General features: G+C 42.0%; 1 protein-coding gene across 8 annotated transcripts in view; it reads left to right on the forward strand.

Moving 5' to 3' along the window:
- Positions 1-17,050, forward strand: part of AKAP13 (A-kinase anchoring protein 13) — a 369,334-nt gene that overhangs the window by 178,518 nt on the left and 173,766 nt on the right. For 7 of the 8 annotated variants that reach the window (XM_082618886.1, XM_082618888.1, XM_082618887.1 and 4 more), the window contains exons 6-8: positions 979-1,177; positions 4,091-7,235; positions 11,204-11,337. In XM_082618886.1, the coding sequence (XP_082475012.1) occupies positions 979-1,177; positions 4,091-7,235; positions 11,204-11,337 (3,478 nt within the window). The remainder of the gene's footprint in view (positions 1-978; positions 1,178-4,090; positions 7,236-11,203; positions 11,338-17,050) is intronic. The other variant, XM_082618893.1, reaches the window with a different exon arrangement.

The following is a 17,050-nucleotide window of genomic DNA, read 5'->3' on the forward strand; positions in this document are numbered from 1 at the left end:
GGCATGTCTATTAGTTCTTAATTCTTTAGTTTTATTTTTTATTTTAAAACATGATAATGATCTCAAACACTACCTTCCGCCTTCTTCCAGAATCTCTGGGATACCTTATGAGCGTACTGGTTCATTAGAACCACGTAAAGAGATTTCATGTTTTGAGGCCTATCCCAGAAATGCTTTTTTACATACCTGGGCATTTGTCGGCTTTATTTGAATATGAGGTGTATCTGTAATGATGTGAGTTGAGCAAAGTTGTTTGTCTTTTAAATTTAAAGTTATAGCTTAAAGTTCTTGGAACCAAGTGCTTCATTCAAAATAGGATTTGATAATTATATTGACAAGTATAGTATGATAAGACATTATAATATTGATAGTTTTCCTCTATATAGTTGACTTCGAGAATTTTGAGAGTGCTTCCTCCACCTATTTTTAACAAAAATTGGAGTGCCTTTGCACGGATTGGGTTGATTAGTTCTTCCCTTCCCAATATGATCAACTGCATTTAGCATATGGTATAACCCATTTTAAGAGAAACGCTTCATAAGCCTTGCTTTTTTTGAAAACCAGGGCAAAACCATCCTCCTTACATTTCCTATTATTTGGTTGTGAGCATAATATTAACTATTTTAGGATCCCAGTCTTCTCTTTATCTTGATCAAAGGAACATCCTTAGGGAGGAATCCTGCAGTTTTCATTTAGCCCATTTATGACCTCATATGAAGAGAATAAAACAGTTAGTTATATGCCTGAATTACTGGGGAACTGTGCAAACCAAATTTCTGCTGCAGAGCCTCAAAGAGCAATGAGGTTTGAAATTTTAAATAAGACTTAGAGGGTTAAACCTTTGCCTGGGAGGCAGAATACATATATATGCATATTGTATACATATATATGTGTTATTATATATTAATATTATAATATATTCATGTATATTATGTATAAAATATACATATATATTAACCAGAGTTTGCTTGGTTCCAGGGAGGATACTGGAGAACCAGACTCCTGGAGCAGTTTATCCTATGAAATACCTTACGGAGACTGTTCTGTGAGGCATCACCGAGAGCTGGACGTCTATACGTTAACCTCTGAGTCTGAACCACACCAGGAACCCCCACTTCCTGGAGACAGTTGCACTGGACATATTTTTAAACTTATGAACATTCAACAGCAGCTAATGGTAAGACAGAAAATTTCCATTTTCAGGCTTTTGTGCCCTCACCCCTTCCCCCAATGAGCCTTGCTATAATTAGAACATAACAGTGCTTCCCTCAAAGATTGTGAAACCTGTAAAGCAGTTTTAACTATATTAGATGTTAGCATTTATAGAGACAGAGCTCAGCACTGGGGTAGTAGCGATAGGAGACTGCGAGAACTTTTCATTTTTTTTGCCAGGCTTTTAAAATAACGAAAGACACACATACACATTGCAGATACAGAAATATGCAACAACTAGAACTAAATTTTCCTGGCATAAAAGGAAATTTATTTAACTCTATAAATTTGTTGGTTTAACTTTATAAAACAAAATGAGCTAAACAGTTTCTGAGATTGTTGCTGAAGAATAAGAACCAAATTTACTCAGAAATGGAGTCTTTTCACAGCTATTTCAATGAGTGATGACTGTGTTACTATATTTAAACTGGTAGTTGTGTGGTAAAAAGATCACTAAAACAATAAAGATTTTATAATCCACTCAAGCCTTCAAGATAAAGTTGTTGCCAGACATAAAAACATTACATACTCCCTGGTAGCATTTATTATGGATAATATAAACGTCACATGGGTACATCTCTCTTGGCCGCAACATCTGAAAGGCTAAGTTTAGATAATTTTTCCACCCATTTTATTTCAGAGTTGATTTGATTTGGAAAAAGCTTGGCAGTAATTTCATTTAAGGTCATCTGGGGTCAGCTCAACGCCAGAGCCTTCTTTGGGAGCAGGCCTTGCTTGTTTCGGAGAGCAGCAGGCCAGGACACTTCATAGCAGGTTGTAGATGTACCTGCCTCTGCCTCTCCGAGTCATATTTGTTCCAGAATAGGTGTCATTTTATTTTCCTCTGAAGAGACTGCCGGAAGGTCAGGTTTTCCTTTAGGGCTCTTCTTACTGGGTGAATGATAGTCCATTTGAAAACAGCACTTTGTAGATGCCAAAGCTACCTGCAAGGTGTGGGAATATTTTACAGGAAACCATGAGAAATTAAAACTGTGAGAAGATGCTTGTGTTAGGAGCATCTAAAATTTTTCAAGCAATACAACTTTTTTCTGCAAAACTCTGTTCTGTAATGTTCACCCTTTATTAAATTTAATGACCTGCTTTCATAATTTTTTTAGAGTCAGTTACACTCTCAGCGGGAAGGGAAGCAAGCCATTTTGAATACCCTAAGGAGCATAGCACAGACGCTTTCAGTGAAAATTCATTTTTCGTGTGCTCTATTATTAGAAGGACTTTAGTGAGCGTAACTCGTTTTACACTTAACATGTGTGAACTTTTACATCAGACCCAGTGAGTAGACAGGAATCAGCTGATGATGGAGTACTGTAAGTGCTCGACACAGGAACTGAATGGGTAAGTGAATGAGATGACAGTGCACGGTGGATTTGCGTGAGATTATTGTAGTAGATCAGATAATGAGTGAAGAGCAAACCAGGTGTTATAAAAATAGTTTTGGGACTACCCTGGAGGCCTAGTGGTTAGGATTCTGGGCTTTCATTGCCGTGACCTGGGTTCAATCCCTGGTCAGGGAACTGAGATCTCGCAAGCTACGCAGTGCAGCCAAAAAAAAAAAAAAAAAAAAAAAGATAGAAAAATAGTTTTTATGTGTTGAAAGAAAATAGTATCATTTTAAGGATTCCTGAAATTTTGATATAAAGGTAAACCCACTCTAAAGATCAGCTGTGTTTGTTTTTCTCCATTTTTTCCTAAGTGTTATCTACATGTACTTGTAGTTTTTGCATAATTATAACCTTAGATTAATTATAAGTTTTATTTGTTTTCTTAAACATTATGTTACAAATATCTTTTCCTTATTTCACTGTGGTCTTCATAGTTAACACTTACATAACAGCGTAGCATTTTCCATCAGGTTGATTAACCATGATTGTTTTAACCATTCCTGTATAGTTGGTTACATCTGTTTTTCAAGTTGCAAAAACTATTTTTTTTTTTTGTGGTACGCGGGCCTCTCCCTGTTGTGGCCTCTCTCGTTGTGGAGCACAGGCTCCGGATGCGCAGGCTCAGTGGCCATGGCTCACGGACCCAGCCGCTCCGCGGCATGTGGGATCTTCCCGGACCGGGGCACGAACCCGTGTCCCCTGCATCGGCAGGCGGACTCTCAACCACTGCGCCACCAGGGAAGCCCCAAAAACTATTTTTGAGATGACCTATAATATCCTCAAAGCACAGTACCATCTGAGAATAATCAAGAATTAGGTATTACTAGTTCAATATATTCTTATTTATTTAATATTCAGTATTAGAGGAACAGAGGAACTGCTTTTATCAAGAAGTAAAAGAATTGACCGTGCCACTCTTTTTGAAATTATAACCCCATAACTAAAATTGTTAAACTAGATTGAACGGAGCATATTTTGGAGATTAAAGGATGCTGTGTAACTCCTCAGTGAGAATTTAGGGCATGGGAGCATATGTCTGTGCCTTGTGATTGAAGAGAGTTTACCAGACTGGCCAGGATTTGTTTTTACTTGTATATATGAGGTGGGATGGAAGCAGCCTCTGCCCCTCTAAAGCCCCTATAAAAAGTATCTTTCTCAGCTGCTCATTTGAAGATAGCCGCTGAGCTTTTTTGAGGCTCAGTTTTTATCTGTTTTCTAAAATAAGTTCATACTATAGAAAATAGTCATATTGTATTATTCTTGCCATTTTTATCATTCTAGTGCATATGCAACTGTAAGAGGAAATTAATGTCAGGAACAAGAGAGAATTTATTTGTATTTATTTAGGTTGGCTTATCCTGTGACTTGAGAGGCTGGAATGCTACTGAGTTCTCTCCAACAGAATTTTTGCTTATAGGTGTCAGTGACATCTTTTCCCCCCGACAATTTTTTTTAAAGTATCTTCCATTTCCTCCTAGAAAACAAACCTCAGACAGATGGACAGTCTTATGCCCTCAGTGGTAACAGCACAAGAACCTTCAAGTCTGCCCAGTGACCAAGATACAGATGGTCAGTTTCTTCCCTGTGCATCAGAGCCCACAGCCAGCCAGCAGCTTGCTTCTCCTGAAGGTTCTGAGAGCTCTCAGTGCTGCCATGGGAGCACTGTGGGGCAGATTGAAAGTTCCTATGATTTGTCAAGTGTGGTTAAGGAAGAGAATACAGACTCTTCCCGTAGGAAGAAAAATATAGGCATGGAGAGAAAAAGAGACGAGGTGGAGCCAGCACCTATCATGGACTCTGGGACTACGTCTGATCCTGACAGCTGCCGTCAGAGCATACCTGATTGCAAAGGAAAGGACACAGAAAGCCTTCCATCCTGTGGAGTCAGATGTGAAGAAACTGGAACAAAATCTTCGGCAATGGCCACAGACCAGGAGTCTCCAGGCAGTGGAGGCCGCGTCCTGCAGGGAGGCGTAGCCCTGGAGCCCGGCACGGCCCAGTCTTTCTCTGGAGGTGAACTCATGGTCCCTTCACCAGCAGGTGCCAGCGTCCCAGACACTGCAGGGGAAACGGAACGCAGTCTCTTGAACCCAGAGGCCACCATCCAGAGGAATGTGCTTGCAGCAGGGGAGAGTATGAAGGAAAGATTTGAGGACTCTAATATCAGCACAGCTGGAGCCTCTGATGTAGAAGTCACAGACGAGCCTATGGATAAAGCCAGCGTTCCAAACGGTGTCTCTGCCTCTGGCTCCCTGGTTGCTGACAAGCCTGCTGTGTCTTTACTTGTCGTTAGTGATGAAGAAATTGCCATTGATGAAAACACTGCAGAAACTGAAACTTCAAGAAGTTGTGAAGAGAGTGCTGATGCCCCAGGGGCTCAGAACTCTCAGTTAATTCTAGCTACTGCAAAAGATGAGATTTCAAAAGGTCTCGAACTTGACACTCCCTTAGCCAGCATGTGTGTGGCGGTGTCACCCTCTGATTTAACCTTTCCCAGGCTGCAAAAAGATGTTATGCCAAACCAGAAATCAGAAACGGATTCATCTCGTGTTCAAAGCCAAAATAGCAAATCACCCATCTGTTCTACAACTGGAGATGCTAAACTTTGTGCTGCCTCTGCATGTCGACAGAACACGGGGACTCCTAGTGGTGTGTTGGCTGTAGAACACTGTGATGACATAGTTACCCAGCCTGAAGGTACCACCACAGGGCTGTTCAACACACAACCACTGCCCACTGCCAGCTGCTCGGAAGGCCCACAGGCTAACACGGTCACCCCTGACCCTGATAGAGACACCCAGGAACATGTGGATTTTTGTCCTCTCCAAGTTTTGGATAAAGAAAGCCAAGGAAAAGATTCAAAACTAGAAACATCTTTAGTAAATATGCTTGAGGTAGTTCCACATCCACATGCTCTTGTCCCCAAAGCTGAGAAAGAACGGGTGTCAGACCAGGCAGTGACATCAGGCAGGACTTTCTCTCTGACAGGCAGTCCCGGCAGTGAATCAGTAACCAAAGATGACGCACTTTCTCTTGTCCCCTCCTCCCAGAATGAAAAAGGAACAGCAACTCTTGAACCACATACAGATTGTAGAGATGGCCCAGATGGAGATTCGAATGATCTGGAGAAGCAGCCACCAGAAGACAGTGCAGCAGGCCTGTGCACACCCTCCTCTGCTCTAGATCTTCAGCCCGGCATGGGCAATACCAGTCCCGTAGGACCTGGTGGGGAGTGTGAGCGTCCCTGCCTCTCAGCAGACCCTGAAGTCCTGAATATCGTCGAGGGGGTCACTGACTCTTCCCTGCTCCATGTGGGTCAGGCCACTTTGGCCTCTGATTCCGCTTTGACTGAAGAAGGGAAAGATCAGGTGGTTCCAAAGAGCACTGCAGCTCAGGGACCAGAAGACAAGGATAAAGCAGTGACCTATTCCTCCATTAAGGACAACACTCTTCATTCAGGAACGTTGCAGGAAGAGCCGAGAACACCACCTCCTGGACAAGAGGCCCCGGGATTCCATGAAGAACCTGGCTCAGCTGCCTGTGATGAGGACAGAGCTCCTCGGAACGGTAATTCACTGGGCACACCCTTGGCCTGTCTTCACGCAGAAACTAAACATAACAAGGAAGTGGCCCCACCAGTTGCACAGCTGATTGAAGGTGGGGCTGCACAGAGCCTGGTGCCACCAGGAGGAAGTCTGGCTGCAGACTCAAGCCAGGAGGCCTCAGGTACAGAGCAGAACAGCTCATCTCCATTGCCAAATCTGTTACCAGATGGGTTCGAGGTTCTTAATTGTGAGCGATCTTCTGCTCTGGATGTTGAGGTGAAAAACACTCAGTCCCAGGGGAAGACCACTGCTTGTGAGGTGAGTGGAAATGCAGCATTGGATGGTGCCGTGGTCAGTGCTCTGCAAGGCACCACTGGGGCCAGGAGAAAGGATATAGCACACAGCGCTCCAGACATCCAGATTCCACAAGTCTCTTCGAGCCAGGAGAAGAATATGACCCTGGGTTTGCCAGGAGCTTTACCGGACAAAGGTGTGACTGACCCTCAGGGCGCCACACCCCCAGAGGTCGTGTCCCTGGGTTGGGAGAAGGGGAAGGTGGGGGGAGCAGATGGCAGCCGTAGCACAGGCGACTCCAAGGAGACACATGTGGGTGAGGAAGCGCATCACATCCCGCCGCAGCCTGCTGCCAAAGAGCACCCCACAGAGACAGGGCTCTCAAGCCGTGGTGACAAGGCCCCAGGCAGGGGAAAGGATGCTGCCCCTCTGCCCTGCACCATCGCTGCCAAAGCCGTGCTTCTGCCTGAGACAGCAGCCTTGATTGAGGAGGCTGCGAGTCGCATAGTGGATGCTGTCATAGAACGAGTCAAGGCCTCGGGAGAACTGATGACAGAGGGGGAAATCAGTCACATGTCACTGCCCTGTCCTTCTGAGGCAGGCCCAGGGCCTGAACAGCTGGAGAGTGCTTCTGCAGGGAAGGCGAGTGCTTTCCAGCCTGCGGAGACCCCACCAATGGGCAGTAGTCGTGGAGAAGCCTCTGGGGACCTTGCAGGATGCTTTGCTGGAAGGGAGGAGCCAGAGAAGATTATTCTGCCTCTCCAGGGACCAACTCTGGCAATAGGTAAGCAAAGCAGAGTACGAAATCAACAGTTCGGGAAACAAATTCCCTTAAGAGTCTCTGTGATGTGCTGGTAAAAACGTAGGTGTCATGTTGTTGTTTAGAGGGCTGGCGTTCATCGGGTAGGTTGCCAAGTTACCAGTCAACACCATCCAGAGAGGCACGTCATCTCAGGGTTGGGCAGTTTTTGCTCCCTGCATTCCAGACTTCTGGCTTGATTGCTTAAAGCCTATAAATGCTCTATCTCTTGCACTGGAGCAGTCACGACTTTCCTAACCTGGAAAACAGTGCCTAGATCCCAGGTACTCTAAAATGATAAAGGAATTTAGCAGATGTTTTTGTTCACATGGCTTAGTCCTTTTTCTTGAGAACCATAACAAACAGTGCTGAAAAAGTGTGTTTTATTTACAAACCTCAAACTCCTTTCTTTCCCTATCATCCTAGTCTCTGTCCTGAGCAAATTTAGTCAGAGTGGTTTCACAAACAGCTCTAAGTATCGTTGTAAGCCGATGGCCCAGCATCCCAAATGGTGGTATTAGGTCATTGGTGGAGGCTGTGGGAAGGGAACTCCCTCCTTTTCCTGCCTGAGGAGCAGAACTCCAGTTCCATTGCCTGTTGCTCTTGGGCAGCAGTCTGGGAATTGAGGACCCTGTGAAGTGCAAGGGATAGGATACAGGATTTCCGCCAGAGCCTAGTCTGCTGAGCTGCTGTCACAGGGCAGACGGTGTGTCTGCTTATCTTGGTGAAGCAGCTGCAGCAAGCAGATTGCTCACACAGCACCAGCCCGTTCCGTCTGTGGGTAGCCATGTCCAGAGAGAGCAAAGAGAAACCACTGGTGTTCAGTGGAAAGAAACCATCTGAATAAAACTCCGTATTGGGGGTTGAGGCTGAAGTTCAAACTGGAGTCGGACTCGGTTTTGACTCCTGAAGTCATTCAAGGTCAGTTTGATTCACACTTTGCGACCACCACCTGTTACCAGCTATAGACAGAGGACCTATCTCCTTGCTTGCCCCCAGGCTCTCGTAGGTAAGAAGCCTGTTTTGTTTTTATCGTTTGATTGCTCTTGCCCTTCTTTCTAATTTTTGAAAACCCCTTTACTGTAGTAGGTGTTAAGAATTTGGGGGTGGGGCATGAATAGAAATGAACAAATAGAATAAGGAGAGAAGTGACTTTAGAAAAAGAGCAATTTAAACACAGTGGTCATTTTCCCTGATAGAGGGTGTTTAACCATTTATAATCTATTTTTCCACTTGAGGGATTTAAGAAACCTGAGATAGTATTTTTGGTGATTTCACACTTTTTGTTTTATTAAAGTGTCTTGGATTGTTAGCAGCCAACAAATTTCTATCACTAACAGTCTCAGAATTTCAATGAGAAGGTCTCTAATTTTTAAAAGAAGGCACAACAGCAAGTCTATTTTGGGGGCCCTGGCAGGTTGACATTTCAGAAGAACGGGAGTGGCTGTAAGCTGATGCCTGGCTATGTTGTTTTCATTTGGGTGCTGCGTCTTTGGCCACATGGGCTGGAATTATTTCTCTTTCTGGCTCAGTAGTCAGAATTTAACCCAAGCAAGTACAAACTATGTAAAGGTTTGTCTCTATAGTACCTTATGAGAAAAGATAGAAACCAAGCCGACTTTGATTTTTTTTTCAGACTTTGATTTTTAATAGCACACAAAGATAGTAAAGGTGCTAAGAAATTATGTTTAAGATTTTAAGGCTTTAGGAAGGAAAATGAGATGAAAATCAAGTTTCAACAGTGTCTCTGGGCTTGGGCTTTTGGTGTATGTGTGTGTGGGCGAGTTACTTATTCTGCTGTCCAGAGGAGTCATATGTGCTCCATGCTCATGGCCTCAAAGGACAGAGAGAAGCAACCAGTGATGAAGAAGTTGGTGCTTTTTTCAGAAAATAGCCAGGATTGGGGAAAGTCCCTGGTCACATTGCCATAGAGAAAAAGCACCTGAGTGTGATCTCAGACCAAAGGGTATTTTCTAGGAAGTTTACATGCCATTTATGAATTTAACCATACTGTTTTATAAGTGAGGATACATCGGTTTAACTTCTGATTTGGAAGGAGCCACATGGCATTGGCTTTTGTTTTTATATACTGCTGTTGACAAGGCTAAATAGAAATTGAGATGAGGAAAACACAAAACTTCCAGTTAGAGTGAGGGGACGTGGCCCTTTACCCATCAGGAGCATTAGCCGCAGTGCTTTGGGAAGTTAGTTGTGCATAACTGAGCCAGGCCAGTGCCGAGGGGGCTGCCAACACCCCACAGGTCTCACTAATCTCTGTTTACCACTGGGACTGGTTGCTACTTGCCAAGATACATATTTTCAGTTGATGGATGTAGGATAGTAAGGATGTGTCAGAAATCACATCCCCAAATAAATAAAATAAAAATCATCAACAGCCCCCCTCCAAAAAAAAAAACAAACAAAAAACAACCCTATCTTACTCAGAAATGTTTTGCTCAAGGAATACTTCTAAGGGGGTTGCTTTTTTTTTTTTAACTTTAATCACATTTTATGAAATGTAAGAAAGATTTTGGTTCTTTGGGCAAGGAAACGTGCTTGCCCATTTTTTTTTTTTTTTTTTTTTGCGGTACGCGGGCCTCTCACTATTGTGGCCTCGCCTGTTGCGGAGCACAGGTTCCGGACGCGCAGGCTCAGCGGCCATGGCTCACGGGCCCAGCCGCTCCGCGGCATATGGGGTCTTTCTGGACCGCGGCATGAACCCGCGTCCCCTGCATCAGCAGGCGGACTTTCAACCACTGCACCACCAGGGAAGCCCTTGCCCATTTTTTTAAATTGCTAGTAAGATTATGTAATTAAAAAATTAGGGCAAAGAAAGGAGACTTACAACTGTTCATTTATAGGAATGTCACTTTCCTAAATCTAAAGTAGACCTTTATACGTCACAGTGTATAAAGGTATACACTCTCACAGTGTGCTATTAGAATAAAATCTTAATATATTTTATTTATATAATTATAAAATACATAATACAATATAATATAATTTATTCTTTGGTGAAAGGAGCCTCTGTGCCCTCTGGTGTAGGGAACATTTTTCTCTGCCAGAGTAGTAGTGTGACTAGATTAATAACAACCTCAGAAAATGTTCCAAATGAAATCGAGATGATAGTTCCATTTGTATTTGGATTATCAAGGTGAATTTTGACTGTTCAACCATCAGTTCCCTTTAAAGAAGTGTCGAAGCCTAAATTTGCCTCAGGCATCATTTTATCACTTCCTTCCTGTATTAGCTTGACCATATGGTAGTCACGTAACAAAACCACTACTGTTTGGTCTGTTGAGCATAATTCTAAAGAAAACATGAAAAAACTTTTTCTTCAGAAAAGGAATTGCTGTTGATAGTGTGTAATTATGTTTTGGTTTGGGAAGAAATAAAAGTTAAAACAAAAACTAATTTATTAAGAATAGTTCAGTCTTATCAATTGCTGTGATGGGTACGTGAATGTATGTAGTACGTTTTTAAAGAAAGACTCTTCCCAGAGGCTTTATCTCATTCTCAGCAGTTCTTTCCTTTTTGTCCTGTACAGATACATTTCTTGCCTCTTTGATAATGGTCAGGATGGACTACTAGCTTTAGCTATTAATCTGTTCCCTTAAAGCTTGTCAGTTTTCTTTTCCATGTGCAAGTCAGCACCACACTCACCAAATTGTCATGAAAAAGTCAGTAGTGAAGATGGAAGCTCAGTGGACATTGAACTGGATCTTACCTTAGCTACAAACCCACACAGAAGCTGGAGAAAACCATATAACCAGGTGATGAGGGACTAGCTCAGCACAGGGTCAGAAATGACACCAGCTACAAAATAATAGTTTCTATTTAACACAAAGGGAAAGGCAAACAAAACACATGAAACCTGGAGCATGTTGTGTAAATAGTAAGGCCCAGGAATCAATTTTTCCAAATGCACTTTGTAACCACCTTGTTATCTTCAGAAATGCCAGACACGAAAGCTGAAGATGAAGTGGATTTTCTGAGTAATACCAAGGAGAGTTCAGTTTCTGAAGAGGTGGCTGTAGGAAACGTAGCTTCTACCCCGGAGGTGAAACAAGGCCCGAAGACCCAGGTGGTAAGTCTGTATGAGCACAAAGTGTGTTTAGCCTGCTGTGCTGTGTCTGATTTATGGCCTTGCTTGGGGGATTTTTTTTGATTCACAGTAGGATTTTTTTCCCTTTCTTCCTTGTTCCCTCATATACAAATGTGGACATGTTGCAGTGAAACTTTTGCATAGCATAGTTTTAGAATGGACCCTCCTGCAGGGATCCCTTGGAGATAATAGTGAAAAATGCTTTTTCTGTGAGCACAAGACTTTCCAATTTGTCATGAGGTTTAACATGTCACAAGATGGGAATTACCAGAAAAAGGGATCTATTAACCCTTCTTAAACCTGACTCTTCTTTCTTTATATAGAAACTGATAGCAAAAATGAGATTTTAACTTAAAGCTCAATACTGACTAAAATGTGAAGTGTGTCATTTTTAATGATGGAAAAAAAAAGGTTCACTAGGTTTTCATAATAGCTCTATTGAGACATAGTTCACATAACCGTAAAATTCACTCATTCAAGTAAAGTGCGCAGTTTAGTAGTTTTTAATATATTTACAAAGTCTTTAAACTGTCACCACCGTCTAATTTTGTAACGTTGTCATCATGCTGAAAAGAAACCCCATGTTCACTAGCAGTTCACTCCCACCCCCCTCAGCTAACAGTCACTAATCTCCTTTCTGTCTCTATGGGTTTGCCCATTCTGGAACTTCATATAAATGCAATTATAGAATATGTGGCCTTCGGTGACTGGTTTCTTTCACTTAGTGTAATGTTTCAAGGTTCGTTCATGTTGTAACATTGATCAGTATTTCATTTCTTTTTATTGCCAATATCCTATTGTGTGGATATACCACATGTTGTGCATTTGGATTGTTTCTCCTTTTTTGCTGTTGTGAATAATAACTGCTGTGAACATTTGTGTATAATTTTGTGTGGACATATGTTTTCATATACTTAGTAATGGGTGTGCTGACCCATATGGTAATTTTATATTTAATACTTACTAAGTTGTCAAAAATGGTTTTCTTCAGGGTCTTGAGATTATTGTTGTTCTTGTTTAAAGCTATTAACTTGTAAAACAGAGAACTTAAACTTGTTGAGAGAAACAGGGTTCTAAGCTTTAGATTCCACACTTGTTTTAAAAAAAAGAACACCTTTTGGAAGCTGAAAAATCGAGTTACTGGCCTAAATCATATTGCCCGTCGGAAAATGAACCTTCCTTGTCTAGACTTGAGGGTGCACTGTGTTTGCTCTTGAGAGGGCTAAGTATTTTTTCATAAAGTTACCCCAGTACATAAACAGAACTGTACCCTCCCAAACTGTTTCAAGTGTATGGACTGTGATAAACAAGCTCCATTTTATTGAAGGTGGTAGGGAGGTGCTGACTGTTTTCACCCACCCCTTATTACAGATAGTATCCATGACTAATGCCTGGTTGGCTACTTGTACAGCAGGCATTATACAGACAAATGTTGCTTTTGCCCCTGGGGAAAGAAAAGAGAACACACCCTGCATGGGTACATGTGTCTTTGTTTCCAGGAGCCCCTAAAAAAGGAAAGGAACAAACTCACATCCTTGAATTCAAATGCCTCTGTTTCTTAGTCTTCCATCTGAAGTCTTGCTAATTAGTGTTCTTGAGTGCAGCCTGATGCTTGGCCATAGACCTTTTGCTTTCCCATGAGGATATCTCTGTCCTGACTGTATCTTGACTATTATAAAAAAGAAAACAAAACACTGTATTTTTAAAAGAAAGTTCCTCCTCTCTTCGTCTCTTTCCTCTTCTCATTTTTTCCTCCAGTTTTAGGAGTTGAGAGAGGTAATATTCCTCTGGTTGGTCATCAAGCCTCATTTTACAGATAAAAGAATTACATCCTCAGAGAGTCACATGGCTAGCTCAAGGTCAGAGCCTGCTAGAATGGGAGCTTTGGTTCTAACCTAGGACTTGACCAGTGGGGTGCTTTCCTCCCTGACTCTTAACCCCAGGCTCTGTGACTGTGGGTATATTCTAAGGAGCATCAATATGTGAGAACCATGTAATTTTGTCTGTTGCTAGGGGTTGTCTGTTGCTAGGGGTTATCTGTGCTTTGTGTCTGCCTTCACTTAGCGTAGTTAGAGAAAGCATACGTTAATGGAATTTTTAGTTCATGAGGATTTTCAGGTCTACACAGTGGAGGGTTTTGTGTTCACGGCATTCTTAAAGTGACATGAAATTTGACCACTCACCTCCCCTCCCTGTTGCTCTGCCAGCCTTGCCTTACTTGCTATGGATTGAAAGGAGAAAGCATGGACACACAATTTGATCTTTCCAATGCCCCATTTTCTCTTTTTTTCCCATTTAACTTTTCACATGCTCTATTCATTGAGAAGTTCCCAAACGTTTTTGGTAAAGGACAGAGAGTAAATATTTTAGGGTATGTGGGACATACAGTTTCTGTAACAACTAATCAACTTTGATGTTATAGTGTGTAAGCAGCCACAGGCTGCCTGTAAACAAGAGTGTGACTGTGTTCCAATAAAACTTTATAGAAATCTGAATTTCATATCATGAAGTGATTTAATATTTTGAAATATTCTTTTTTGAATATTTTTCAGTCATTAAAAAATGTAAAATCTTCTCCTAGGTTTTTTTTTTACGGGCTGTACAAAAACAAGCGGTGGCCTAGTGGTGGTAGTTTGTGGGCTCCTGGCCTAGAGAATACTTGTGCTTCAGTGGATGAAAAGAAAGAGAAAGCAAGTAGAATTTTTTTCTTTTCTAAATTGTTTCAGCTTGCCATGAAAGCTCTGGTTATTAAACTGCACGTAGGAAGGTGGAGAGTTCTGATTCTGTGTTTCTCCTGAATTTGCTTTTTGACTTAGTCTCTCCAGGGCTCAGCTTCCTTACTCTATTCGTCTTCTAGCCCTAACCTTCTGGAGTCTGGCTTTGCAGTCTGAAAAGGGTTACTTGAGCTTGTGACTGTAGTGGAGGGTGGAGTGGCATTTGTTTAGCATTATTTAATTTGATCTTTCAGACACATGCCCAGTCTCTTTGTTGGCCTTGGGAATAAGCCAGTCATCGCTTCATTGACTCATTGTTTCACTGAATCATCCTCTTCCAAATGTAAAATGGGAAAAAACTGTATCTTACGCTTTGCTACTGTCTTGAAAACCTAGAGCATAGGTTCATAAAGGAATTAGGCAGTATCAAGAATAGTGCTTGCTTATATCCTCAAAGAAAACACATGTATGTGTTAAATGCTACAGGTGTCTCAATACATGATACATGGTCCTAACAGATATTTCTTCACTGAATCGACAATTGTTCACAATTCTAGAGGCCAGGTTTTATACACAATATGGTCCATTCCCATTAGTCATTTCATCAGCAATTTTTTTTTTTTTTTTTTTTTTGGTGGTACGCGGGCCTCTCACTGTTGTGGCCTCTCCCGTTGCGGAGCACAGGCTCCGGACGCGCAGGCCCAGCAGCCATGGCTCACGGGCCCAGCCCCTCCGCGGCATGTGGGATCTTCCCGGACCGGGGCACGAACCCGTGTCCCCTGCATCGCCAGGCGGACTCTCAACCACTGCGCCACCAGGGAAGCCCTCATCAGCATTTTATAGTCATGGTTGTTATTAAGTATTGCCAAAGCATTAATACTAGTTACAATTTAATATTCAACATTATCCCTTCTTATATGCATTCCTGGTTTCAAGGTTCTCAGATTACCTCTTGTAGTCCTCTTTTTTTCCCCTCAGTGAGTTAATATATATCAAGTACTTAGAGCCTGACATGCAATAAGTACCACTTAGCATTATTATTATTAATTAGTTTTATAACTTTAGATTCCAATATCCTTTTTACTCATTTAAGTAACCAGTGGCATATGGTGGTTCCTAAAACAATCAAGCCTCAGGTTCTGCTTCTTGAACATTGTTATAAAAGCTTCAGGAATAGCATCAAATGTTAATTTAAGTTGGGAGACATGGCGCTTGTTTTACTTCTGAGACCTTTAGAATTTGAGTGAAGCTTAAAGATTATCTGAAGTCTAATACCTTTGCTTTATAGGAGGAAAAAAATGGTTTCTGGAAAGTTAAGTGACTTGCCTCATTTTACAACTAGTTAATTCTGTATGCTAGACTAGAACCTCATTTCTGTGTCCATAATGTCTCTGCTATACTGTGGTTTCCAGAAAAGTCATCCTGAGGGTATACTTCTGGGGAATTCAGTTCACTTGGATGGGTTTTTGCATTTTAAACAAGTACCCCTGAATGATGCATATGCACCCTATTATTCTAAAACCATTGCATTATATCCTCGTGCTTTCAGTGATAGTTGGGGAAATTCCTTTGGCTGTTTTAGGATCTAAGCTGATTTCACTTTAAAATAAGTCTCATGTTCTTATTACAATTTGTTTAGCTGTAGCTAAGTACCATCAAGATGGTATTTGTCCAGAGAGTTGCTTTTGATGTACAAGTACTAAGATTTTCCAAACCTGCCATTTATTTCCTAAAGAATGATATGACTGGCTGTAGAGGTGACATTCAATAGTTGAGTCCAGAACAGAAAGCCTTCTGGGACCATTCACCTTGAGAATATGCTCCATGGTGGCCAGGAAGGAATTCTGACTCTTACTTCCCTGCCCCAGTGCTGCAAACCAGCATACTTCCTGTCCTCTGTGAATCTTTTCAACATGTGGCCAAGTTCATTAGGAAGGGGCTTGCTTCCCTGGGTTATCTGTTCATTAAGGTATTTCTGTAATAATTCCTTTTCCAGATGATCATTGCAGAAGCTCATTAGCTATATGGAAGAGTTAATTCAGCAAGCCAGGTATATCTTGTCAGGATGCCCATGGTCCTAGCAGCCAGGCACTCAAGAACAAATATGTTCAAGCACAACTAAAAAATCCCATATGTTGAGTATTAGGTTACTGGGAAAGTCTACTCTTCATTTAACACACACTCCCCAATCAGAACCATGCTCCCTTTTTAAAAAAATAACTACACAGGGCTTCTCTGGTGGCACAGTGGTTAAGAATCCGCCTGCCAGTGCAGGCGACACGTGTTCGAGCCCTGGTCCAGGAAGATCCCACATGCCGCAGAGCAACTAAGCCTGTGCACCACAACTACTGAGCCTGTGCTCTAGAGCCCGCGAGCCACAACTACTGAAGCCTGAGCACCTAGAGCCTGTGCTCCACAACAAGAGAAGCCACTGCAATGAGAAGCCTGCGCACCCCAATGAACAGTAGTTTCCGCTCGCTGCAACTAGAGAAAGCCTGTGTGCAGCAACGAGGACCCAACGCTGCCAAAAATAAACAGATAAATAAATTTATTAAAAAAGAAACAAAAAACGACACAGCCAAACATTAACAGAATTTCCATGCTTAGTTATTTTTACAACAATATTAATATTTGTTTCTTCAAGGTTGTGGTAAGGGCAGTGTTGGACTATTTCTGGTTAAAATCGTGAATTCTCCCTGTAGTTTGATTGTCTCAAGGGGGCGAGCTTGCATTTCCATCCCTAGTCCAGGAATCTCTTCAAAATTTTTCATTTTGTGTGGCTTTTCACACCCTTCATGCACACCTGCCATAGGAAAATATGGCAGCTCTCAGGCTATCTGGTAACTAACTGGACTGGTCGTAGCACTGATATTCAAAATGACTCACACATCCTACCCTCTTACACAGTTTTCAATTTTAAAAAAGGTCTTTTTAAAAATGTCTCTGCTATCATATTTACATATATATAGTTTTGTGGTATA

This window comes from Mesoplodon mirus, assembly GCF_964341445.2.
Source record: "Mesoplodon mirus genome assembly, chromosome: 4".
Classification (NCBI taxonomy): domain Eukaryota; kingdom Metazoa; phylum Chordata; class Mammalia; order Artiodactyla; family Ziphiidae; genus Mesoplodon; species Mesoplodon mirus.